Below are 26,524 nucleotides of genomic sequence, written 5' to 3' on the forward strand. Positions count from 1 at the left end.
TAAGAGTAATTTTTTTTATATTAGTTTATCTGAATATTATATTTAGGATCACTAATGATAATTGTCAATGTCAAAATTATAAAAAAAAACTGGGTAAAAAACAAACCAACTTGATTGGCAAATATTCCTGTTAAAAATTGTAATTGTCCACATTATTTTTTTAAAATATGGATAATATGAATGTTGAACAAAAAAACATTATAAGAAAAATCGAGGACATCATAGATATACAAAAAGCTAACGGCAATTTTAATGTTCGGCAAGTGGCTTTTAAATTACCTTCAGAAACCGATAGCACTATTTCTGCTAACCTAGTTAAGAGTTTGGAAACAGGTCTGTCTAAAGTTAAATTAGATCAAAATCATAAAAAAATTAAAAAGCTACGTTCAAAGAGACAGAAATCTTTTACGCCAGATGTTATATCATGGCCGAGCGATTCTGACATCACAGTTTTAAGAATGAAAATACGATCAAGTACAGATATAAATGATAAATTAGGCAATGTTGTTTTGGGGGACGGACTACATCAAAGAAATACTTCATCAATGATTAATTTAGCAACGCTTATAATACACTCTCAATCGCCTTCGAAACACAGTATTAACATGGAAGAATATTTAATGCCTCTGTCCTCGTGGGAGCACGCAGAACAGGATAGAAAAAAACCTGAGACCGTCGATGAAAATTCAGTCACTTCGACTAACAGCGCCTGTCATATTTTTCGTCCTAGATGCAGTCATAAAGGCGAATTCTCGTATAGAGATAGCGACTTTTACGAAGAAACTAATACAAAGTCGAAGGTAGCACGTTTTCTGCGGCTTTACTTCTGCCCTTGTTGCACTTGTCTTTATAATTTAGAAAAGATGCAAGATAAATCATCGGGATATTTTACAAAATCTTGAGCGTAAAAAGTAACTGCTAATAAATTAGAAAATAAATTTGGTATTAAGTAATCCAAAATTTTCCTTCTTTATTTTATTGTAATTCTACTTTTATTTTTGTAATTTTACAATATATTTCTGTTTAATAAAAAAGAGGCTAGAATTATTGACAATAATTTGTGTCTAGGTTTTATAACTACTCAGTAAATTTGGGGTATTTTTATATTGAAAATATTTAATTGACGAAAAATATAAATTTCATTTTAAAGTAATAAATGTTCAAGTCTAAATCACCGAACATTTTGATATTCCTGTAGAGGATACTCCTCCTACTTGCAAATTTACCAGGTTTTCTCAGTCGGTTAAATAACCGTAAGATATAACCGGATTTATCCAGGGCCGTCATTTGCGGTAGCTGTTTCTTCATATTTGGTGATTTTTTTGTCGAATGTCCCTCATGCGCTGTTAAAGCACAGTTTATAAGTCATTAACCGGTTACGTATTGTATAGTAAGTAACAAAAACGAAATATTAGTTTGAATTATCATCTCCATCATTCTGAGGAAGCGGAGTCAACAATATTTTTTTGTATTTTTGTCTTGTCAACGGTAGGTCAAATTCAATTAACACTTATTCTGTTCAGGTTGAACGGTGACGTTGTCGTGATTGATTACAAAAAAATGAAATAGTGACTGGTTTTGGGACAACATGTTGTGTTTACTCCTTGAGGCTTCATTAGATAGCACTTACTTTTAATAAACCTTGTATCCACTGTTACATACCGTGCAGCTACCTTCTTGTTTAGGATGGGCGAGCACAAAATGTTTATTGAAATAAAGTAAATAAAAGACTAAAATTATTTTTATTCTTAAACAGTTTTTTTTTTGTATTTTGAGGTTTTATATTTTCAAACAGCTTCACTTCGTAAGTCAGAAGTTTTTTTTCATCTGGACTGTTAGCCTTATCGGTTATCGGTTCTGACAGCGTCACTTGGAAGTCCGGTACGGGGATCAATGTTGGAAATAAATGGTTACGCACATGTCGTCAACAATATTAAAAACCATGACTATAAAAAAATATCTTGTTATTTAGAGACGGATAAGATTTCACTTTAATGAATGTTATATGTAGTTTTAATAATTTTGGAAGTCAATCATGTACGATAAATAAATATGGCTACTTGTAATAAAATAATATCGTAATAAGCGTACATATCGTAATAAGTTACGGAAACATTTTAAGGTACCTATTATTTATTTTTATTTTTGAATTAAATCTAAGCTTTGTCTTATTTCAAAACTTACTTTTCTATCTCGGTCAGACGGTTACTCTTTTATTTTTATATTTCAATATATCATGTTTATATTTGTCTATATGGGATATGGGAAACCATTTACACTTCGATTTGATTTTCTCTGTTCGTATTATATTTTTTTATCTTCCTGTATCAATAGCAACACGTTTCAAATCTCACAGCTTACTAAAGTTTCGCCGTAACATGTTAAGTGACAACGAAGCAGAATAAAAGAAATGATTTTGCAGCAAGCCGGATACATTGCGCGTCGATAACAGATTGGTTAAAATATTCAGCATTATCAAATCATTGTCGTACGCACGGATGATTTTCAGTGGCGACTTGTAGATAGGTATTTAAAATTAATTTCAAACTGTCACAGGACTTACAACAACGACTAGCTCATGCGGCGAAATATCATAATTATGTAATGTTACAATTTTTTTAATGTTTTGTAATATAAACTTCTGTTAATGTTATTTAATGAGTAATGTACATAGCATTTCGAAAACCTGTTACATGCAACTGTTATGTATCTCAGAACTGTGTACGGAGGCGCGAGATTCGCGGACGATGCCAACCTCGTCATAATAATGAAAAACAACTTCATAATTTTGTTTGTGCAATAATATAAAAACTGTCTTAAGGTGTTCGGTGTCACAAGCTGGAGTACGTATAAAAAGTAACTGAGTAGTTATTTCTATAACAATATTTCACTACTGTGAAAGAATTTTGACAGTACGCCTACGCCTTTTTTTTCCACTTTTATATAAGGAATTACAGATGAAAAATAGAGATAAATATTCGAATATCAATATATATATTCAAATTGTTTTTATTCGTGACATTTGTTAAATAAAATCATTTTAAGAATTGGTTGCCGGCCAAATTTAAAAGGTCTATTAATATATAAAGCTTCGATCATTCAAAATTACGAAGAATATAAAATTTTGACATTTCATTTTATTAACGTCACCTTGAGATAGATCCCTTTACTTGTTTATTACTAATATTTGACGTTTGGTTTGCATGGAGGAATTTTTCTAAGATTTAGAATTCAATTTCACTATTTAAACTGTTCAGAAGAAAATATGTTATTAAAACACGCCTTTCTACATATTTTTAATCAATGCAGATACATTTGAGTAATAAAATTGAATTTTATTAAAATCCTACAAATTTAAACTTGTTTTATAAATAGATTCTTTTTACATAATATAAAAACAAAACGGTTATGTCAAAATAACAATAGCCACCAGTGACATTTAATTATATAAAAAGAAAAATAAAAATGTCTTTAATATTGCAAATAATTGTCTTTTCCCTTATTTGAATTAATACAAAAATATTTACTATAAATTTAATAGTGAATGTCACTTTATAAAATTCAAATACATATATCATTAATTCTAGAAATTTAAGTGGAAAACTTATTTTATATTTTTCTATTAAATCCAAAATTCCGTCTAAATAGTTTCTATGTAACTTTCACTTTCTTTATTACAATATTGTTACGTTCTCAACGTAATTAGGTATTTTTTATTATCAAAAATTTATTAAATATTAAACAACTTTGTTATAATCAAGCATTCGTCGCTTCTGTCACTTGATTTACAAGCTGTATTAATTTATACCGCCAAAGTGGAAGTTGTTTATGGGATTTTATATAATATTAGAGGTTAGGTCTAATTTGATTTTGACCACTAAATTAACTTTCTAATGAATAGCCGTTCCGTCCTTATTACCACTAGTATAGTAGATAATCGATATTGTGCATTTATTTCATCCAATAACAGAATCCGAGTGATTTTTATAATTGTTTCGTTTCGCGTAATATTGCTAAAGCGTTGCATTTCTTCGCGGCGGTGTGGGGCTTATAAATCTGGGAGAAAGCCCGCCGACCGCGCAGTCTTACTCGGAAGTCGGCGCATTCCCGACTCAAAGAATTTTCATTGTGTTCATTACGATAAGTTTTGTGGTTTAATATGAAGATGAGGTAATTATCAATGTTTCGTTAACTACATCTATAATTAAGTGTATCTAGTGCTTCCATCATGTTACATCTCGTTTAATTTGTTTCGCAATTATTATTTTCGTTCTGTAATTAATCTGGTAAACATGTTTAATAACGTTTTTAAACAATATGTTATGGACGTCTCGTATCTAATGAATTTGATTTAATTTTTGGTACTTACGAGAAAGTTTGAAATTCTAGAAAGAAAAGTACGATAATTATTAATAAGTTACAACTATCAGATTTACTTCATACGATGTTAATGTAATGTTAATAGTTACATAATGACGGTGTCGATACTTTACTACCGAATGTGTTTGATTCGAAAAGAATACGTTGAATCAATCACTTTCACTGCACTCAAATTGTGAGAGACAGTGAATAGCGCGTTATCAACAAAATTGCACTTCAAGTTAAAGACCTCTTCTATATTTTTTGCGTACATACGAGTTTTTTTTTAATATATCAGGACATCTGCATTCGTACATACGGGTTCATAAAACTACATTATAGTTTTTTAAAATTTTGCTTTAAAAGCATTAATATAATAAAGGATTTATGTAATAAATTATTTTTTTAATTAAAGGTATTCTATTGAGCTTAACTCTGATCAAAACTCATAGCCATCGCCCTTGATGTATTAAAATAGGACTTAACTAATTTTTTAACAAAACAATAAAATTCAGTAACTTCATTTCTTAATAATTAGATAATGAATAATAATCCATAGTTTATAATTTTTATACATGGTAAGGAAACAATATTTATCTTATTACATTCTATCGAGCTAGTAGACGTTGAATAATGTAATGTAAGCTTGCACGAAAAAACTTTATGCAGTCCATCACACGGTCCGTCATTTACTAAGTCACGGCGATAGAGAACGGTAAAGATATTGGATTTATTTTTAAAAACCTTGCGTTTCATATTATTTAATATTTTTTAATCTTCCACAAGAAAAATACTTTTGCCAGTTAAGAAAAAAAAAACACTTTAAAAGACATTTTAAATTCAATCAATAGATTTTATCGTAATAATCAAATCGTGCAGCGGTAACTAGAAAGTACCTTCGGTTTCTTGTGTTACGATAACGTTGTTATAGCTAAGGTCGAATTTATTATTTAATTACTTCCTAAAATATCCTCAACACTAAACGCATCATTGACCAACATAAACGTTGTATTCCTTGATAAAGTTATGCATGTGTTTAGTGTTTGTTTATTAATATTTCCCTCGTTTCTATTTATACCGGCTGTTGACAATTAAACACGCGAGGTTCGCGGCTGACATAACACGCGATCTGTTCAATGATGTGCATTGACTCTTCCGTTTTTTTTTATCTGTGCTATTTGATATTTATTTCTATAAATTTTGACAGATTAAAAGTACTTTATTAACGGCTGTCATACTTCCCGAATTTATTATTATAAAACATTTAGAAGCACAAATTAAGCTTTCTTGCTAATAACGTTAGTACGTAGAATTCATAATTCAGTATAGTTACACAATAATTGAATTAGAAGCTAAATTACAAACTTAATTTAATAATCACTCTTAATTGACTATCCAAATAACTGATAATTAAGACCATCAACAGATATATAATAAAATTAATGGTTTCATACAATCATTAATATATGAAATAAATACTGTTTAGAAGGGAAACAGATTATAAATCAGTGCAGTGACAGGCTAAAACCGTTCATAAGTAGTTCAATGGTCACGTGTGTTGTCAAACGAGTACAACTACATTTTTAATACTAAAAAACATAACAAGGTGTTTCTTTAAGAAGGAAATATATAATGAATTTGTGTTTCAGCGATGTTCAATATATTGATCGCGTGACTCAATAAAGTTAATTAAAATAACGTGTCAATAAAGCGACCGGACGGCCGTTTAGCGTAATAAGTTGTAATTCCCAGGATATCTTAGTTTCCTATCTCTGATTGACATACTAATGACTAGAAACTTTGATGTTTATTATGATTGAGTAATACTTAAAATGAATATTAATTAGTATTTTGTGGATTCTCCCCGTTGATACGCTCCTTAAACGTTCTTATAACACATTCCAGCCAATCTACCTTTATTATATCTGTATTTTTTTTATTATATTCTACACTTCTAACGATATAAACAATTGCATGTACCGAAACAAACAAACTTCATCAAAAATTAGGATTTCTAAAAAACTATTACATTACGATTTTGCCAAAAATAGTTTTAACATTGACATACATTCATATGATAATTGTAAAAAAAAAATAACAAATATATGAGAATTAAATTCACGATAAAATATACATTTTGGTTATAACCAAACCATTTACTAAAAGGAGCTAACTAAGTCAAAGTTAAGACAAAGTTTTAAGTTTCATCATTTAATTTTCTACTAAGAATTAGTTATATTTGTTTGGGTGATAAACTATGGCAACATTTATAAACGACATATATATTAAATTATATAAACAAATGTGCGTTTATATATTTTCAGTTCTTTTAAGTTTAAAGCCCAAAGTCAAAAACAAATCAACAATAGACACGGTAAGACACGGTTATAATCTTTTAAATGACAACTGACCAACAGATTGACATAATCTGTTCAGCCATTGTCAATTTGACTGCTCGAATCAGGCCAAGCAGATTTAAATTGTGTCAATGTTCAAATTATTTAAGGTGTATTAAACGAGCGAGCCTCACACGACCTTGTAGATTCTTTACAATAGGAACACGATACCTTTTCTACTTTCTAAAATCTAGATTAAATATCGAGCTAATTGTAATGATTTCGCCATTCAATTTTTATTAACGAATCTTTGAAATACAAGCTATCGTAAATAATGCTAAACGTTTACAAACAATGGACTTAATAGTGAAAATATACGTAAAAAGATCGTTAGAAATGTAAGAAACGTGATGAAGTGAATGTTTAGTATGTGTCAGCAAATTATATGACTATTACAATGAAAATATAATCTTGAGTAAATAAGAGATACGAAACCTCTTAGCATTCAATGGATTCACCGTGCGGGTGCCGGGTCCAGGGTCAAGGTTGCAGGGAGACCAGCTTCAACAGTGCGTGGGACTTGCGACCCAGGTGTAGGTTTAAGGGGCTCCTATCTAAAATAATATAATTCATGAAACATTGAAACTAAGTAAAAAGTTTAATATAAAATAATATCAGATACTTTTTACAACAATGTTGAATACTCAATTTTGATTCTAAATAATTTAAACAATAAGATTGGATTTATCTTTCTTTTTATGGAAAATAAATACGAAAATCCTTCTTGTTTAAGATTGATTGATTCATTTTTATAAGTCAAAAGTTGTATTAAACTCAAACATGAATGTGTTATCCAGTTTTTTGATCATTTCAATGTTAAATTTCTCTGTATATATAGTAAACAAATTCCCAAATACAAAAAGTGAGCGATGCAACACGAATAGCAAATAGTTAACACTCTTGTACGACATTTTGTTTTATTATTGATAAAACGAAAATGATTTTTATTTAGCTGGTATTGTCTTACCTATTGCAAATTATGAATAATATCTACAAAACTTTATGTAATAAAACTACCAAAATAAATTTAGATCAATAAAATGGGAGATTTATCTGTTTGTAGTGAGTAAAATATGTAATACTAATAATATATAAGTTAATTCTACTTAAAAGGATTCTATTTTTAAAAATATCGCTCCCGTGCGATGTTACTATTGAAGCTAATATTAAATTTGACGCCTGTCTGGCTCATTATAATAACAAAACAACTTTTATGGCGCCAATTTTTTTCATTTACGCACTGGGAATGATTACACAAGAGTTGAAAGTGAAATCCAGCGATAATGGCGCATCAACACACGGCGTGAGATCTGAGGGGGAAAAAAATCCTAAATCATTCTGAATCAGCACTTCAAGCTCTGGTCACTCAACGGACTTATATCGTAACATGTCACTGATTCTGAATATTTATTACTTGCGCCCGACTGTGACGAGAATAAAAAAAAACAGCAAAATGTTATGACATATTCTATTACTAAATAAAGTGACATTTCCAGCTGCTAAATAACAGATCTTAAATTAAAATATAAATTTTTGGTAAGTTTTCGCAAAACCATTACGACAATAATTTGACATAGGTTAAAATTTAATAATTTTAAAAATATTTGAATTAAAATATTTAAATAATGAGTCAGTGTTGAATTTAAAGAAAAGTTATTTATTATATTCATGATCAAAATAAGAGCGAATCTCAGCCCGGGCAAGTAATATGTGTGTGTATTTAAAACATCAAAAACAAAATTACTAATATAAAAGACAGACGAATTTAATTTCTAACAACTAAAAATATGACCAAACCAATTATGTTCTCATATAAAAATATTAAATAATTTCTTTTTGTGTAATTTGTTTTTCCTCCTAACTTTGTGGTTTGTGATTTTTTTTTCCGATGTCGCCTCTGTATAGTCTGTATACATTCGGTTCACTTTTTTTTTTTAAACTATAATGTTAAAACAATGACAACAATAATAAAGTATTCAATTTCGAACATTCGATACTCGTTTATTATGAAGTGATGAAACGCGAGGTCAGATAGATTAATTACTTTTTACTCAATCTCCTGAGTCAGATCTCAATTACTTTTTGTATATTTGTAAAAACTAATTTATTTATTCTATTAATGGTTTGTTTATTTTGTGTTCCTTTGTTACAAAATTTTGAATTTAAAATGTAATTTTTCAAAAGATTCTAAATTTAAGAATTAAATGAAATTCAAAGTAGAATATTATCTGAATGTAAAAAAATTGTTACGTAACATTTATTGATATGACATGTTCTGGTCATCGTGGCTGAATGATTAAAAGTCTTCATCTCTGAGTGGCGAGGGAAACGACAAATGGCTATCATTAATTGAGGCGCTTTACTATCCCCTCAAGAATGGTATGTTGATAAATATTTCCTAAAGTCGCTATTTCTATACTTTTTTACCAACAAATGGTTTAATTACTTCTTCATCGATAACACCCCGCCAAACTACCACTGACGCATGACAGTGCCCGCGTTATATTCTGTTCACTACACCTACTTATTCTAAAATTAAAAATAATATTTTGTCTATTTTAAATTGTAACAGTATTTAGAAAGCTTCAATGTAAGTTCTCATTTAAAAAAAATCATAAGGAAAAAATTTAAATATTAGAATGTGTATGAATTTTTTTTTTAAATTTAATGATGATAGAAAATATTATGTTTTGCTTCAGATAACGAAATTATAGGAACATTACAACAGAGATTAGTGGAACTGTTGCCTGAAATGGAAGACGTAGACGATTTTCGTTATTTTTTTAAATTATTTTTTTTTATAATGAGATGGGACTTTCGCGAGTTTTATTCATTTAAATGATACTAATATATTTCGTATATACTACGCGGATTTTTTTTAAATTACATTCATAGGTTCAGCTGGAACGTAACAAGGTCGGTCCTCTTGAGAGAATTGTTTTTCACTTCTCACTTACAAGGGTTCATATATAACGAATTACCGATAAATATTTATACTCAAAATCTGAAACAACTTCTGTCTGTAAAAATTTATATTGAAATTCGTCTTCTACTTTATTCCCTCATGAAATTCAACAATAATATCTACCCTTAGTAAAGTATATTATGCATGGAGACCTGTATCATGTTTACAATTCACAAGTAAACGGCAATTTAAGTTACAATGCAATTTCGTAAGTACGTATTCATAATTGTAGACTCGTGAGTCAGAAATATCTGTTGAGTTATTTAGGACAGACTTTGTGGATTTAGTAGCAGATACTATTAACAATTAATTTGAAGAATTCATTGACAGATTAATAAAATTCAATCATAGACATAGAAGGTGCTCAAATTATTTAATTATATTATAGATCTTGACTAAAAATATCGTTAACAAAATGATAAGTTAAAAATTAATTAGGTGCGGTCAGTGTGATCGTTGGGAAAAGTTTGCCTCCGTTTCAGAAGATTGTTGTAACACATTAAAAGTGTACGCAAGATATTATTTCACGACTCGATGACTTTAACAGAGAAAGTACAGAGCATTGGTCTGATTTTCAAGCACAATAGAATTTTTGATTAAATTACTTAAGCGTTATCTAATGCTTTTAAATGTTTACGGACATTATTATTCCTGGAGACGCCGAACAAAAGATTCTTGTATTTCAGAATATAGTTAAAAAAACATCGTTACTTATTTTAAAAATATTATTCTTAATTTTGTATTAAAAATATGGCAACACCGATTTTTGCTTAGTAACATTACATCTCAAACATTGTAGGTAAGTGATATTTAATTCGTTCTGCGTTCTTTGGTGTCAGAATGAAGTAAACTCGTATTATCTTCTTGAATTATAATATTTGTATCCGAGTCACGTAACTGTATTCACACTTGCTTCCTTTTCGTTTGCGTTAAATTTCTAAAGAACATTGCGTAATCTCAATATCATAAATAAAATGAGTCCAAGTCATCACCCGGAGGCTGTTTTTAAAAACATCATGTAACCACATGAAGTTGCTCGTGGCACTCCATAACTGAATATACCACTCCCTCGGCCAGTTTGGGTTGCGTTGCGGTTATAAATATAGTAGTCTATGGTAACCTACATACACCATAAATAAAATTGAATATTATCATATTCACAGGCGAAAAATAGTTTATTTATATTCAAAAATAAATGTCATAACTATACGAGTTTATGAACTATATATTGAATGTTTAATATAGTTCGGTTTATTTTTATATAGAGGTTTATAAGGATTTAAATATACGGTATTCAAGCAACTTGAATACAGATTGGTCTATTTACAATTTGAAATTATTTAATATGAATAATTTAACCCGTTTCAAAAGCTGATCTCAGAGGGATTGCAGGTGCAGTGAGGTAACGTTGACCACAGTTTTCGTTGCACTTCAGCTCGGCAATTTATTGACTTGAGGCAAGAGCTCCTTGCGGTTAGGTTAGGTACTGTCAAGACTAGTACTGTAACTAATGCGTCTGTATATGACTGTACTCGTTATAACAGCGACGTTATGAAAATACGTAACAATATTTTCTCAACCCTTACCGATCCTTGACGTTTCTGTTGTTGAAATTAGTAACTTTTTAAAATATTAAACGGATCTAAACGAAAATGCCATAACGCCAGTAACTATTAAGCAATTGACAAGTCAATCGTTTAAACATAATTCGATTTAAGTGAAGATTTATTTTGGATGTGTTCCAGGTGGAGTTATCTGATGGCGGTCCTGCTGCTGGGAGCCGTGGTCGCTGAAGACGACGACGACATCCCCGACGCTGGTGTGGAGGAGGACGACGATCAAGTGTCCCTGAAACAAGAGGTAATTAAACCATACAAATATGTACTTACGTTGTTGGAAATACAGTTTTTTTTCGTTTAACTTTAGATTTGGTAGGATATTAACATTATTTGTACTGGAATTCTGTAGTGTTACAAAATTAATGATCATTTTTGTTCAATAACATATAATGACATAGTGGAACTACACGAATAACTTAGCTGATAGTATTTGCTTAATATGTAATGTCAAGTTAGTAAATATGTGGTTAGTGCTGAGATTAATGAAGCACGTTCTTTACAATTTGTAAGATAACGCAAAAAATACATTTTAATTGCAAGATATATTACCCCGACACTAAGGATGAGAGTGTCTTAATCGTTTAGCGTGATTTAAGGGCCGACTGGAAACGATTTAGACTTCTTTTTAAAGTTAAAACAAATGTGATGCTGAATTATTGTTTTAATTTAAAATAATCCCGAGAGCAGGAACGACCGCTGGTTAAAATGTCGGAGTGATTACAACCATTCGCCAATAGGCAAACCGTGTCCTCTGTATATCCTAAATCTAAGTCTAAATACGTAAAAAGGCTAAAACCCATAAATACCGAATCGTTTGATAAAAAGATATGATAATAAATTTTATTCTCAACGTGTGCATTCGATATCACAGTCTCTGGTGACTGTTGACGTAAGATCACAAGAAGTAAATTGTAAAAGGGATCGAGCCGCGAACACGTAACAGGGCTGGTTATTAAAACATACGTAAAACATATACAACCTATCTTATGTAATAAATGCAAGGCGTAACACGGACCGCTTCTGATAAACCCAATACTCATACGCCATCTTACCGGCAATTTATAATTATATTATTTTAGTCTGGCGATAAATTTCTCCTTGTAGTTTTTTGACAGCAATCAATATAAAATACAGTCCGAGATTATTGCGCCAGTTTTTTTTTTATTGTTCTTTTGGTATTTAAATAGAAAGAGAAAGTAGAAAGTATGTGTTAGATTTTATTTTTATTTTAATCACGTTATGTATTTTTTGCTGCTTTCGTTTGGTGATAACATTTTTTTTTTCTATAATTTCAAAGTCAATATTCGCATATCTGTCAACGGAGTGTATTTTAGAACGTAGTAGTGTTATTGCACTACACTTTTTATACAATTATTCTGTTTAACATTAATAAATTTCACAACATTGGGTTTTTGAACATAATATAATATATTAAGACGGAACATGACTATAGTGTTTAAAGTTTATAGCTTTCGTATGAACTCTCCGTATGAAGTGATCCGACCTGTTCATTGTGTCATACGCGGAAAGATTTAACACCATACAATGTAGATGCTACACCCGTAATATAAATTATAACAAGAACTCTGCTTTATAAATTAATATTACGTAAGCGGATTTATATTTTTCCATACTAAAGACCTTTTGTTGTGTCGCATAGAGATCTATTGCGTGGGAAAACACCGTATGTTAAATAATATTTTCTTGTCTTTTGCTTGCTATTCTCCCTTTCTTATAATAAATAGTGCCCTCGATACTTTCACTTTAAGCATGTTATATTTCTTATTGCTGTGACTGCAAGTTTTTACATAAATAGACCAATTGTAGAAAGAATAACACCTCCATAGATCTGGTTTTATAAGACCTCAATTTTTTTTTTTAAATATGCTATACGAAAAAAGGTTTAATCATTAGTTTAGATGTATGGGTATCTAGTGATGATTCTCACTCAAATGAGAGGCTGGCTAATGAAAAATAGTGTTGTACTTGGTAGCGCATAGTTTCGTATACGATACTTACGATTACTAATGTCAAAAATATATTTCCGCTAAAAATAACTCCCCTAAATACTTACATATGTACTAGTGTGCGTGTCGAGATATACTTGTACATATCATACTATAGAAAATATTAAATTTTTATGTTATGTACAAACTTTGAAAGAGCTTGAGTTCATATTGAAATAACTAAAAAGTTATCTACTTAAAGAAACAACATAAAAAGCGTGAACCTTCACACTGACAATTTAATTGTTAACTGTCAGTGTGAAGGTTCATTAGCTAATATTTTTAATTATCTCCCGTCACCCATGATACGACTGTTACAACTTATTCATACTAAGCCGACTGGCGTGCTTATTGTAGTAAGTAGTTCGTGTACATATTTTATAGGGAACTTAACATTTTTATTAACATTATTTTGTTTTAATTATTCAATTTGCGTTAATCCTTGTGAAGAACCAACAGACGACAGCACCCGTACACGCTCACATACCTATATTGTGAAATCATATCTGATAGATTCATTTGGAACCAGTGAACACATTAAATGTGATTTACATTAACATATTTTGTAACGCCATTGTCTCTCGCTACATTACCTTCTATACTAGTGGGTTGTATTGTTTGTTTGTCTCGTCAGTGACGTCATTGCTGATTGATATTTCTAAATTCACTCCTCCGTTTAGTCTCCTATGTTTGGAAAATATTTTTTTTAGAAAACATAAAATAATTCAATGTAATCTAGGTTTTTCGATGACGGATTATTATCAAAAGAATATTGCTGTTAAAGTTTTTGTTGCATATGATATTGTTGAACTGAAAAATATTTAGTGCGAGTTTGAACCTTACAGACGTTATATTTAATACGAAAATATATACTAGCAAGCTTTAAACACTTCTACGCAATGACCCTAGACCCCACTCACAATAATTAAAACTCAAAGATCTCACCTCACACTATTATGTGTCACCATGGACCGTTAATGACGATTGTCGTAAATAGTAATGACGCAAGGAGGTTATAAACTTAAAAAGTTTGCATATTGTCCATTAAATTACAAAATTATCATTCAACAATCTCGGAGAGCAGCTTTATGTAAGTCTGTCGGGACAAGTGTACAAGTATTCGTAATTATCGTTAATTATTCATAACATGTCAATAGGAATCTCGTAACTTGCGGCCGCGAGCCTACAACACACCAGCAGCGTATCCCAACACTCTACCGACAGGGTTTCGACCGACGCCTTCACTGGCCGAGCTCGCCGGATACCAAAGACAACAGTCCGAGGAGTACATAGTGCCGACAAGACCACAACAATACGTGGAGGAACAACGCCCGCAAAGACCTCTGCAACGGAAGGTAACATCAACGAAACCATACTAACCTTGGTAGAGTTTACCTTGGTATACCTACCAACCTACCTTGGTGTACCTACGTACCTTGGTATAATTAATAAATGAATTATCGAATTTCTTAAAATTTATTATAAAATTCGTCTCCATACTTAAATAACTTTAGCAACAGGAACAGCGACCTATCAAGTACCAGCAGGAAGAGTCAGAAGAAGAACTCGAAGAGAAAGAGGAGCCGGATCGTTTGTCACAACTGCTGCAGCAATCCAAGTTCAACTGCGTCAGCAAGAACACGGGATATTACGCCGATGAGGACCTCAACTGTGAGGTGTTCCACTACTGCCAGGATAATGTTAAGCATTCCTGGATCTGCCCAGACGGTTTCACCTTCCACCAAGTGAGCATAACTATTTAAAAGTTAACGTGTACAACTCTCCTAACATAACTGTAAACAGATAGCTCTTATTGGTGACATAAGTTTAATTACTATTGGTAAAACAATTTGTTAAATGTGGTCATTAAAATGTTGTTCACAGGTCCACTTGATCTGTATGCCGCCGACTCACGACAACATCTGCCAGAAGTCGTCCAGCTACCACTTCGTGAACGACTACCTGTACCGACCCATCAACGAGGAGGAGGTGCAGCGCAAGCCCAACGTGTCCCTCAAGTACTCCGACAGATACTACCCGCAGGAGGTCTACAGGGACGACCGCTACGACAGAGATGAGGAAGAGGAGGTCAGGGGAATAATACATGCTGACATTCTTTACAATTTGCTTTCATCTATATATTACGAAATAAAAATGTTTTCTCAGTCTGCTGCAAAAACAATACTTCGTATTGCTACAGAGCTTGGCCGATCAATTCTAATGTTTCCAACAGGAGGAGCCGGTCCGCCGCCCCGCTCCCCCCGCCCCCCGGCCTGCCGCTCGTCCGCCGGCGCAGGTGTTCCGTTCAGCCGAAGAGGTCAACATCCCGCTGGTGCAGCGACGCCCACAGCGGCCGACAGCCTACGACTTCGACAACTAAAACCCGAAGCGGACAGCGCGCGGCCAGATCACGGCCGTGTCGATGTTGAAATCGAGCCCCTTCGATATTTATGTAAATTTATTTATACCGTTGTAGAGAGTTACAAATTAGATATAAGCTAGTCTTTGTGTTAAATTAAATTAAGAAAATAAAGTTTTTAAGATTTTTATATCTTTTTTTATTTAAACAAACAAACTGAACCACACCCACACGTCGCGGGTTGTAACCCCGTCCGTTATCTTCTTGTTAACGAAAGAACATCAAAATTCAAAAGACCTAATTGTTTCCCGCACTCGAGCTCTTCTGTATGCTGGCAGTGCTGGTGTATCTCATTGAAAAAACTTCTCTTTCGCTCGTTCCTGATTTCCTTAGTTTTAGCTTGGAGTCGTTTGCGGAACACTTGGAAGATAATTTCTTTTCTATTTGATCGGACGGAAATATTTTGTCCATGAGCCATCTGTATGTCGAAGAAAAAGTATACGTTCCCTTTTTGGGTAAAACCTTCTCCATGGAGTCGTTTTTATCTTTCGATGTTTTTGAATCTTTTCGACTTTCGAAGCCTTGATCTCGGTCAGGTTCCTTTAGTGAACCTGTTTCATTATCATTTCTGATAGCAGCTGATCGTCGCCTGATAGCAGCTTGTTGCTTGTCGTCTGATGTCTTAGTGTTATCATTCAGTGTATCGTCATCATTATTTGCGGTCATTTCTTTTATAAACCTAATCTGAGATTTTGCATCTTCGTTTGGGCAAATGTTTAGTTTAAAGTCACCTGTATTTGTAATCTTTTGGACGGAGACTTTATCTTCCGGAGGTAGTTTAACTATTATTACCTTTGTTTTTGTAAAACCTTCTTGCGGATTATTTTCTTTCGCTTCATTTAACATGTCGAGGCTGGATATTTTCTCATGGTTATTGTCACTGTTCTCCACATTTCCGCGGATTTCTTGTGAGCTATTTTCATTTCTTTCACTTGCCTTGCTAATTTTGTTTTTACATTTTCCATCACTAATATCACTGCATGGTATAACATCGCTTCCCGGTAGTGTATTAACATTAGCGTCGCTTACTTTATTAACTTCCACAACACATGCTTTTTTTTCACAAGCATCACTGGGTTGAAGCTCATTACAGTTAGGGTTTTCGCATTCATTCATTTTATTCTCATAAACAATCCCTTTTCCTCTTATTATTTCTGATATGTTCCTATCATAATTAATATGGTTATTTTTTACTGTGCTTTTATCCGAGTGTTGGGTTTTTGGGCAGGTCTCGTTGTCACAACCCATAAATGAGCCAAAGCTGACAAAAAATATATTTAATGAAATATAAACTAATGCAACAAAATTCACTTCAAAATGTACCAACCGAATCTTGGGAATCTTGGTTCTGTTCAATTTCCTCGGTAGATCTGAATGTGCGAGTAAACATGTTATTAATTTTTCCTATTTTCATTTTTAATTAAATGTTTCATAACTAACCACTCTTACCTTGAAGTTCAAAGATCGAAGATACTAATTTGGATAGACGACATTTGATTCTGAAAACAGTATTTATTGGACTGTAGTTATATGGAAAATGTCACAAATAATAATTTATTAACAGCACTACGCACTCGTTTATATCCAGCAGTTTATCCATGTTTATGAGCGTCACGTCAGAATCGACAGTGGAACAATCGGGGACGCTGAGAAAAACAATTAATTGAATGTATTTCAATTAAATGAAAGTAAAAAAAAATCCAATATGTTTTTAACACTTTACAAATAAAACCAAATTAATAGCAAACGCTTAAGAATATTTTCAACTAAAAATCCTTAGAGCATAATGACACATATCACCGCTCTGATGGGAGGTCCCATAAAGCTACGTATAATTATTAGTAAATATAAAACATATAGAAATCATACTATTTGCATTGAGATAGGAACAGCTTTTTTCCAGTTATATCGGGCAAAATAATTTTTTCTACGCTTGCAAATAATAAATGTGAGAATTTTATTACGTCTAATTCGCCATTCGGTCCAAATTCCGTCTGAGTCGAAACTGAAAAATAGTTTTTATATATTTTACACATTTACAATTACCACGATCGCCTGTTATAAACCATCCTCCACAGATTGAAAGTCTCTCCCAACCAGTAAAAGAGACTTATAAATCATTAGTACAAAACGTATAAATAATAATTTCAAAAGTTAATTATGAAGCTCTCACCCGTGCAGGAATACGAATTGCAGTTTAATTTCCTCCTTCCTTCACTCTTTTCCCTAATTTTATCTTCTTTTCTTTCCTCATCATTTTTGATCTCACTTTCTTCCTTTTGTTCTATATTTTCTTCCTTGTCTCCCTCCTTTTCTAACTCCTCTCGTTCGTCCGTCTTTTCTTCGTTTACTTCCTTTTTCTTTTGTTCTTTTAGTGTTTTGTTTGCTTCTTCCTGTTGATTTTCCGTTAGACCTTCTTTTTGTTCTTTCTGTTGTCCCTCCTTTTGTTCCTCTTGTATTTGTTTATTCGTTTTTTTCTTTTGATCTCCTGTTTGGTTTTCTGCTCGACGAATTTTTGGTTCTTCCTTTTGTTCTGCCTTTTGTTCTTCGTTTGATACTTCTTTTTGGTTTTCGATTTGATCTTCTTTTTGTTTTTCTTTTGGTTCTAGCTTTGTAGGTTCTTTAAGCTGTTTCAATTGACTCACCTTTCTTCTATTTTTCTTCTCTCCATTTGTTTTTTTATCGTCCACCTACGTGTTTTATTTAAAATTGACTGAGATATTAAAGATATAAGTTATGTAAGGTGTAGTAGCATGTTCAAAGTAATACTGCAACACGTCGATTTTTTTTGTCTTTTTCTATCAAATTGATCCTTTCAGTTTTATGAATTGAAAAAACAAATTAGTGATAATTATTGTTTTAGTTCTCATCGCAAATATGGCATTAAACAAAAACCACAAATATTTTACTTTATTAAGATCGCAAGTAATGCGAATATCGATTGTATCACTTGTATTACGTTTTACGAAACCCTTTCTCTAAAAGAAACTTCGCGGCGATTTTATATACAATAATCCTATTACTAGAATATCCAAAAAAAAAGCTTTTTTACATTAAAATTAGGAATATTTCAGTAAACGCATAGCTAAAACTTTCGCCCCAAGACGAGGCTGCCGCTTTAACATCAATAATATTCTACCATATTTACCAAGCTGCTGCTCAAGCCGGCAAACAACTTTGATGGATACTACGTCCCTTCAAAGAAGGACGCTCGTCATTTATCAGTCATGTAAGAACATATTTCAAACATTGCTGAAGGAGACTATTTGGATCTTATCTTGTGTATACCTATCATAATCTTACCACGTCCTTTTGATGCTGACTGCTTTTCTCGTCATCAATAGTTTTATGAGTTTTAGGAAAAGTAGGTACATATCTAAAGATAGAAATAAGAGATATGAAAAATGATATTATATGAAATCAAAGATAAGATGATAACATTAAATGGGAACTAACTGAAAATGCTGGAACCCGGATTTCGCCAGGCATTTCCTGCATTTCGTTATGCAAAATTCTTTATTCACTGCAAGGAAAACAGTTATATTTATTTTAAAAGTTCTTGTTTTTTTTCGATGACAACTGAAAGAGACAGTTTGAATACACGTTTATGAAATTACTTTAAATATTTGGGTTTTGTATCAAATAATGATTACATTATATGAGTTTAGAGTGAAGAGGAATCAAAAATTACCAAGTGAAAACATGCAAAAGTTATGTTAAAACAGTGGTGTAAGTATTCTAAAAAGACTAACCCTTCCCCATGCTACGAAGTCCCATAGGCGGTCTCAAACTGTCCACCGTTGCTTCTAGTTTTTCTATGTAAGGTTTAATTTTCGGTCTTTTGGAACATAGGTCGAACAGATGCAGACGCGGTATGTCTATATATCCGTATAGATTAATTCTACAACAACCTTTAAATACAGGAATGTTAATAATAATTAATTTATTTCTTAACATATCGTTCATAGTAGAATTCTCGATTGTAAAATGTATATCAAGTACCAGGGACACGCTTCTTTTTCTGCATAAAATTGTCGATACAAAAACATTCTCTAATAGGACACAAACATTTCTTTATCGGGGTCTTAGATGACAGAAACACAGCGTCTGCTTTTTTCGGTTCCTGCATTTATTATAACATAACATGAGGGACCATGTAAGCATTATATTATTATTATTAAAAAATACAAAACACTTACATTATAAAAATATGATTCTGGGACGAACCTAATAAATCTCTTGTATCGGACGTCACATAGCGCTGCCGATGGTTTCGTGTCCGACCGCCGAGGGACTCCGATGTCCACTTGAAACTCTTCCCACAACCACTTCCTATCCCCTGTAAACTCCTCGGGATTAATAGTTTTCACTGTTTCCTTTTGTTTCTTAATTTTTTCTTTTTTAATCGCCTTCACGGGCTTTGGTTTTTTTTTCTTGCCGATTTTCTTTTCTTTAATACGTCTTCTGAACTCCAATAATCTCTTCCGAATTCTTTTAAGTAACCCTTCCCTGACCGGAACCTCCTTATCCTCGCTCGTTTTAAGAGAACTAACAGACCTGCGTTCACTTTCCTCGTCACTCACTGCCGGTTCTTTTACACTGATATCATCAGATTTACATTCGAATGGAACCTTGATTATCCCTGTACATTCTCCTTTACACCCATCCATTTTTGATTTATCCTATATTTTGTTTTGAAAAAAGTTTTTCCGATTGAATTATTGACGTATATTTGAATGTGACACTTGAGTTTTACTTCTTTGTAAGTCCCAAATAACGTCTCCAAACAAGACTTATTTATATTGAAATTATTGTGTGTTTTGGTACAGTATAATATGATTTAAAGATTATTTTTTACTATTACTTGGCAAAATATCAAATGAGCTATGACTTTGTGGTACTGTGACAATTGTTACTGTCGATTCAGACAGTTCTCGCGCCGCGTCCACCTCTGGGTTCCGTTCACGTTTGACATCGCTCGACCGGTTTATATCTATATTTGACTGTTTTAATTTCAAAAAATTCTTAGTGATAATTATTATTTTTTCTTGACGGCTTTTTAAGAATGATATCAGAGTTCTTTTAATTTTTTCAAACAAATTATTTATTTTTAATTTAGCGTCCTCTGTTTTAAGCAGCCGTGTTATTTGCGATTTTAAGGATTCTTCGTCATTTCTTTTGAGTTTTTGTTTGAGTGACCGCGTGTTTTTCCTTACGCAATCCAAGAACATATTAAGTATGAACTTAGATTGTATGGATTCATATATATTTAATTTTGTTTCAGTTGTTTCCACTTTTTCGGAAGCATTCGGTTTCGCATTAAGAACTATATTCTCGATGGCTTTCAGGAGATCCTCTCTCAGTTTAGTATACGACTCTTCATCAGATCTTGTTTGGTGTTTCTGTTGGTAAAATTGTCTTTCCTTCTTTATAGCACATTGGTTGATTCCCCTAGTCAGCATATCTTCCAACAAATTTCCAATATATTCGGTAAGAGACACGTTTGGTTCCAGATGGTTATGAAGGTTATCTTTCGACTTTACAGAATCTCTGAATACCGGGCAGCTTTGTCGTTGATTATTGATGTCCATAAAAGCAATTTTTACTTCCTTAACACCGTCATTCCCTGCGTCAGTTAAAACTGATTTCCCTCCTGAAACTATTTTTGTATCTTTGGTGACGTTCTGTGCTTTTGGTATATTTTTATTTACGTGTTTATCATCTTGTGTTGGACTTTTTGGGTTCACTGTTTGTATATTGTTATCGTCACTATTATTATATTTTATATCTTCATTTTTGTCACCACCTAACTTGCTTTCACCAGCTGTCGAAGCTACGGGAATTCCTTCCTTTATTTCAGTATTTTCATCTACAGAACCCAGTAACTCATCTCGCACATGCTTTACCTCTGATATTAAAGGTTTCTGTAATACAAGATCTGCATCTTTTAGCTTAGGATCATTTTTCATTTCTTTCGCGACAGGGTCTGGATTTTGTTTTATTTCGTTTTCATTTATATGTTTATTATTTTCATCTGATATCGGTTTGTTGATTTCATCTTTCGTAATGACGTCTCTGTCTGAGACACGTCGCTCGTGTTTCTGAGATTTTTTGACGTCCTTACAAGGAAGACATCCTCCAAAACCAACTTCTCTCACAAATCCAGTTTTTGAGGGTATAATTATGGACTTATAACAGTAACCAAGTGGAGGGTCCTGTGTGGCACTACGAAATATTATATTAAAATTATTATTTTATATTTTTATACACAAAAATGTATATTTCAAAATAAACTTACACTTCATTCATCGGAATTCCAGGATCTATAAGTAATAAAAAGAGTAAAATAAAAATGAGCACCACAGAATCTAAAATAAATACTTAACTAAAGTTTACCTTTAATCTCAAAAATCGACGTCATAAAATTTAATGTAAACTTAGACACCTTATCCTTCATTCTGCAAAGAGGTTTTAAGTTAAATTTTTTTAGTCTTATTTATTATTTGTGTGGTATTATTTATCTCCTCGCGTTTCTGAACTTACCTTGTCAAACTTAACAGATTTTCAATTTGTTTGATGACCTTCTGTTTCTGTTTTATTCTATAACAAGAGTGAGATACAGATTAAAATAGAAAATAATAAACCTCCTCAATGTAAAACTTGTGCGAATGAATTCTTACTCTTGATATGAGTTCAAACACAGTCCTGCGCCCTCTATATCTTGAACATAAGGGGAATATCTCCCGAATAAAATATGGGAAAATTTACCTATGATAAATTCACCGTTTTTGTCTGTCGTAGCTTGTGTGCCACCTGTCATCAAAAATACGAACTTCAATATCAGCTGGGTCATCACAAATTCTGTTTTCACAGTGAATAAGTATTCTTAGTAAGATTTTGAAACTTCGAGCTTACCGTTAACTTTTAGGTGTTTATTTCGACAATGGAAAATCATACTAAGGGACTCAGCAAGTGAGACTCGTGGTAGGTTTAAAATATATTGTAACTAACAGAACCACCGTTTCTATTCAAACCTGAACGATAGTAGCCTTCTGTGAAAGAGTCTGATATCCATGGGCCCCTGACAACCGGCTTCGGCTTGGGAGGCGGCGGCAGTGGAACAGGCTGAGATATTGAAATAAAAATAATATAAACAAAACACTAAATCCTCTTTATACGTAGAGCAGATAGATTGTTTATAAATAGTCTGAATACTGTCGTGGATTCTGTTGCCAAAATTATATTATATATATTCTTCATTTATAAAAACTTGCTTGTACCGCGTTATTAAATACAGATAATTGAAACGAGCGTACAACCCCCGAGAGCATGTAAAGGATAAATTTTTGTAGTACGTCCATATTGAACAGCTGTTTGTTATGTTTTAACGATTAACCTGAATCATTTAACTATGGCATTATTTGTTACATGATGTCGTCAGCACGTGTTATAAATTTTCTCAAGCATTATATGTACAAATGAAATTCATACACTCGAATATGTTTTGATGAAATCATGATTTCAATAAGAAAATGTCTTCGTATGTTTCTAAACAGAGGAACAGAGGTCTAAATTTATGTTTCACATAATAAAATGTTTTTAATATTCTATTAGGCACGTTAATACTCACTTTCGGGGGTATGTTTGGGTACTTGATTTCATTATATAAATTCTGCCTCAGCTTAAAGTATCTGGAAAATAAATTTTGTTAAAAGGAAATAATAGGTAAAAGATTATGTTTTTTAACTAGAGCTTGTTATAAGGTAAGGAATAAATAGTTCAATAAGATTATTTGCAATTAAAAATGACGTTTATACAAAATATGAGTACTCATAGTATAGTGTAGTACATAAGTAAGTTCACTACACTATAGGAATTAACATAGAATCTATAATATAGTAATATTCGTATAGTTTTGAGTCGTAGAATTTATTTGCCCAACTTGTAAAGTCCTTCCAGATAGCAAACGGAAGTTAGTGTTATACTTTGGATATCAGAAATTTTCCTAAAAAGATATTTTAACCATGGGTTTCCAGTAGCGGATGTTGGCTTAGGCCCGTGAGGCCTGGGCCTAGGGCGCCAAAATTTTTAAGATGACTAAAATTAAAAATCGACTAAGTAAGGATGAAGATACACGATCTGCATCAAATCTAAGTGCGTTTTACATTCAAGGGAACTTTACGATATCTGTCCGAATACAATATTGCGTTGCGCATTTATCTGAGTATTCCTGCAAAGAATTATTCGGGATAAAGATCATTTTCCATCCTGAAAAGAACGAAAAGTTATTTGCGTGCAAGTATGAAGTACGACAGACTCAATGCACTTGCACTACTAATCATTGAAGCACAATTGGTTTAAGAAATTAAGTATGAGGAGGTCATTGATATTTTTGCAAAGACGAAAGCAAGAAAAAAATTTATTACATTATGATTAATCAGATAAAAATGATTTATGTGTTAAGTACAAGTAATTTATTATTAATTCTATATTCAATTGTTTTGTTAAAAAAATAAAAGTTTAATTTATTCCTATATTAGATTTATTATTATTTTCATTATTTTACACACATTAGACTGGGACAAAAAAAAATGTGCTATTTTTGGCCCAGTCTAATATATACTGTTACGAAACATAAAGTGCGCCAAGTCGTTATGGGCCTAGGGCGCCGTCAAACTTAAATCCCCTACTGTGGATTTCCTTTAGAATCATGACGCAAGAGTCTGAATTATACTGATGTCACACATCTACACTAGTATACATAATACGCACGGATGATCTTTGTCTTGCTTTTTAAACCGATGGTGACATCTCATGATGCAGAACTCCAGTCCGCGGTCGCCTGAAACGGTAAACTGGTGATTAACAGCAAAAGTCTGTGAAGCGTTTGTGTTGTCTACTGCGACGTAACTCACTGTCCATGTCTTTTAGTTTCTGTTCCACTTTTTTTTCTATCTCGATGTGTTCTATCAACCTCGTCACGAAAGGTTTGTCCGGTAAATTTAAATTCACATCTTCTAAACGCAGCAACATTCTAAATACCCTCAGGACGGGCAATAATTTGTTAGATGTCCCTAAATAATGGAAACGTCTAAAGTATTTGTATGTGCGGTCTTATCAGCAATCATTTTTAAGAATATTACGATTGACTTTATTTAAATAAAATTATGTTTTCAAATTTAATTTGTATATGCTTGTTATATAAACGTCTGGTTCCCTAGACCCCATTATTGTTTTTTCGTTGGGGATGCTATTTATTACTTTCCTTCAACCTAAGAATGGAGCCGGTGGCGTGTGTGGGACTCTCCGTCAACGACCTGGGCTTACCCACTAAACTCCAACAATTACTGTCATCGCCCTAGGGGTCCGCCCGGGGTTCGCTTGCGAATTTGAGCGTGTTGTTTTGATGAAATTACCCACACAGTTCATAAGGGCGCTTCGAGTAATGTGAGCAGCCTTACGATGTAGGTCTACGTGAAGTGAGAGAGTAGCTTCTATCCCCCTTTCCTCAGCTCGATAGTCTGGATAATCAGGCGGCGGACACAGTCTCGGCTCTGTCCGCCCGCTCTCTACCGACAGAGCAGATCAGCGGAAAAAGACAGTCTCTGTGCTCATCTCTGAGCAGTTTAAAGTCGCTGAACGTTTTCAAATAATATCTAGCTACTTTTATAGGGGAAGTTACGCCAATACATTTGTTTTTCCCAGGAGCCCACTAAGACATTTAGACAAAAGCTTAGAAATAACGAAAAACATGTTAGGTTCCTAACTACAAATTCAAACTTGTATATATTTACATATACGTACTTCGTTTCAAAGGATACATAATGCGGTATTATTATTTTTTTCGTATAGACCCTGTATATAACTTAAAAAATATCAACAAAAACCTTAATGATGAAGTAATGTTTTATGTAGCACAATATTTTACTACCATAAGGGATGCAACGTCTCGGTAAAACGATGTATTCCGTACAATCACAGCGATGCATGTATGACAAACAAATACATGACTTCAAATGTGATCCATCCCAAACAATATCTGGATAATCACGGTGTCGGGGGGGCTGGAACAAAAACAAACATACAAACAGAAATCTTTAAATCAAATATATTTTTAAATTCACCTCATGGTATTTTCGTAGTTTTTTACGCCTTGCTAGTTTTTTTTCATATTTTTTCTTGATCTTAGAAAGAATTACACTCTTTAATCGTATATCGAATTCTCTTTGGAATTTTCTCTTAAACCATTCTCTTTCAGATAGTCGTACAACGACGCGACGAGGAGGATCAACTTTTGGTAATTTCTTCTTTTTTTTGCATAGTGATACAAAATGTACATTTATGATATTTTTCACCATTATAAAGGCAACGGTTTACAATAAATTTAAAGGTTATTGAAACTTTTCCAAAGTATCGCTTAATGAAATTTTATGTTTTAATACTATTTATAATTTTAGCCCGTGCTTTTTTGCACAAAGTGAAGTCAATTTCAAAACGCTTAATGTTTCTTGATGAAGTCATAATCTACTCATAAAATAATAATTTTAATATACATATTTTGAAAAAAACATCTGTGATGGGTACACCTACTCAATGTCAATAAAATTTTTATTACCTTTCAATTTTTGTCAAATATAGTGACGTCCATCGAAAAAGAAGTTAAAAGATGCAGAGTAATGTGTTTAAGAGCGAAAAATTAAAAAACAATGATGGCACAGTTAGAAAGTGGCTCCTATTAGCTGCAATGTATAGTAAAACTC

At 32.4% G+C, this 26,524-nt stretch overlaps 4 protein-coding genes across 6 annotated transcripts; 2 read left to right on the forward strand and 2 right to left on the reverse strand.

Moving 5' to 3' along the window:
- The first annotated feature begins 77 nt into the window (after positions 1-77).
- Positions 78-1,044, forward strand: LOC133318874 (uncharacterized). The gene has a single exon (XM_061521282.1). The coding sequence runs from the start codon at positions 168-170 to the stop codon at positions 900-902; it is 735 nt and encodes a 244-aa protein (XP_061377266.1). The 5' UTR covers positions 78-167; the 3' UTR covers positions 903-1,044.
- Positions 1,045-4,030: 2,986 nt separating this feature from the next.
- On the forward strand, positions 4,031-15,894 carry LOC116765329 (uncharacterized). Of its 3 annotated transcripts, none has more exons than XM_032654778.2 (6): positions 4,031-4,170; positions 11,466-11,580; positions 14,503-14,700; positions 14,860-15,090; positions 15,230-15,433; positions 15,579-15,894. In XM_032654778.2, exons 1-6 carry the CDS (start codon positions 4,160-4,162, stop codon positions 15,723-15,725), a joined length of 906 nt encoding a protein of 301 aa, XP_032510669.2. In that variant the 5' UTR covers positions 4,031-4,159; the 3' UTR covers positions 15,726-15,894. The 3 variants fall into 3 exon arrangements, with proteins under 3 accessions (XP_032510669.2, XP_032510671.2, XP_032510670.2); XM_032654780.2 differs by having other exon boundaries at positions 14,866-15,090; XM_032654779.2 differs by lacking the exon at positions 4,031-4,170 and having other exon boundaries at positions 11,455-11,580.
- Positions 15,895-15,984: 90 nt separating this feature from the next.
- On the reverse strand, positions 15,985-20,581 carry LOC116765379 (uncharacterized). The gene is made up of 11 exons (XM_061522849.1): positions 19,964-20,581; positions 19,767-19,887; positions 19,517-19,675; positions 19,221-19,287; positions 19,068-19,140; positions 17,938-18,454; positions 17,634-17,769; positions 17,339-17,410; positions 17,214-17,263; positions 17,092-17,134; positions 15,985-17,025 (listed from the first exon to the last, which is right to left on the reverse strand). Exons 1-11 carry the CDS (start codon positions 20,432-20,434, stop codon positions 16,002-16,004), a joined length of 2,733 nt encoding a protein of 910 aa, XP_061378833.1. The 5' UTR covers positions 20,435-20,581; the 3' UTR covers positions 15,985-16,001.
- A 19-nt stretch (positions 20,582-20,600) lies between these two features.
- LOC133319226 (uncharacterized) lies at positions 20,601-26,339 on the reverse strand. Its single transcript, XM_061522856.1, has 11 exons — positions 25,889-26,339; positions 25,696-25,828; positions 24,680-24,838; positions 24,537-24,606; positions 23,395-23,455; positions 22,799-22,889; positions 22,445-22,577; positions 22,308-22,364; positions 22,161-22,222; positions 22,063-22,087; positions 20,601-21,989 (listed from the first exon to the last, which is right to left on the reverse strand). Exons 1-11 carry the CDS (start codon positions 26,120-26,122, stop codon positions 20,612-20,614), a joined length of 2,403 nt encoding a protein of 800 aa, XP_061378840.1. The 5' UTR covers positions 26,123-26,339; the 3' UTR covers positions 20,601-20,611.
- Positions 26,340-26,524: the final 185 nt, after the last annotated feature.

This window comes from Danaus plexippus, chromosome 2 (genome assembly GCF_018135715.1).
Source record: "Danaus plexippus chromosome 2, MEX_DaPlex, whole genome shotgun sequence".
Lineage (NCBI taxonomy): Eukaryota > Metazoa > Arthropoda > Insecta > Lepidoptera > Nymphalidae > Danaus > Danaus plexippus.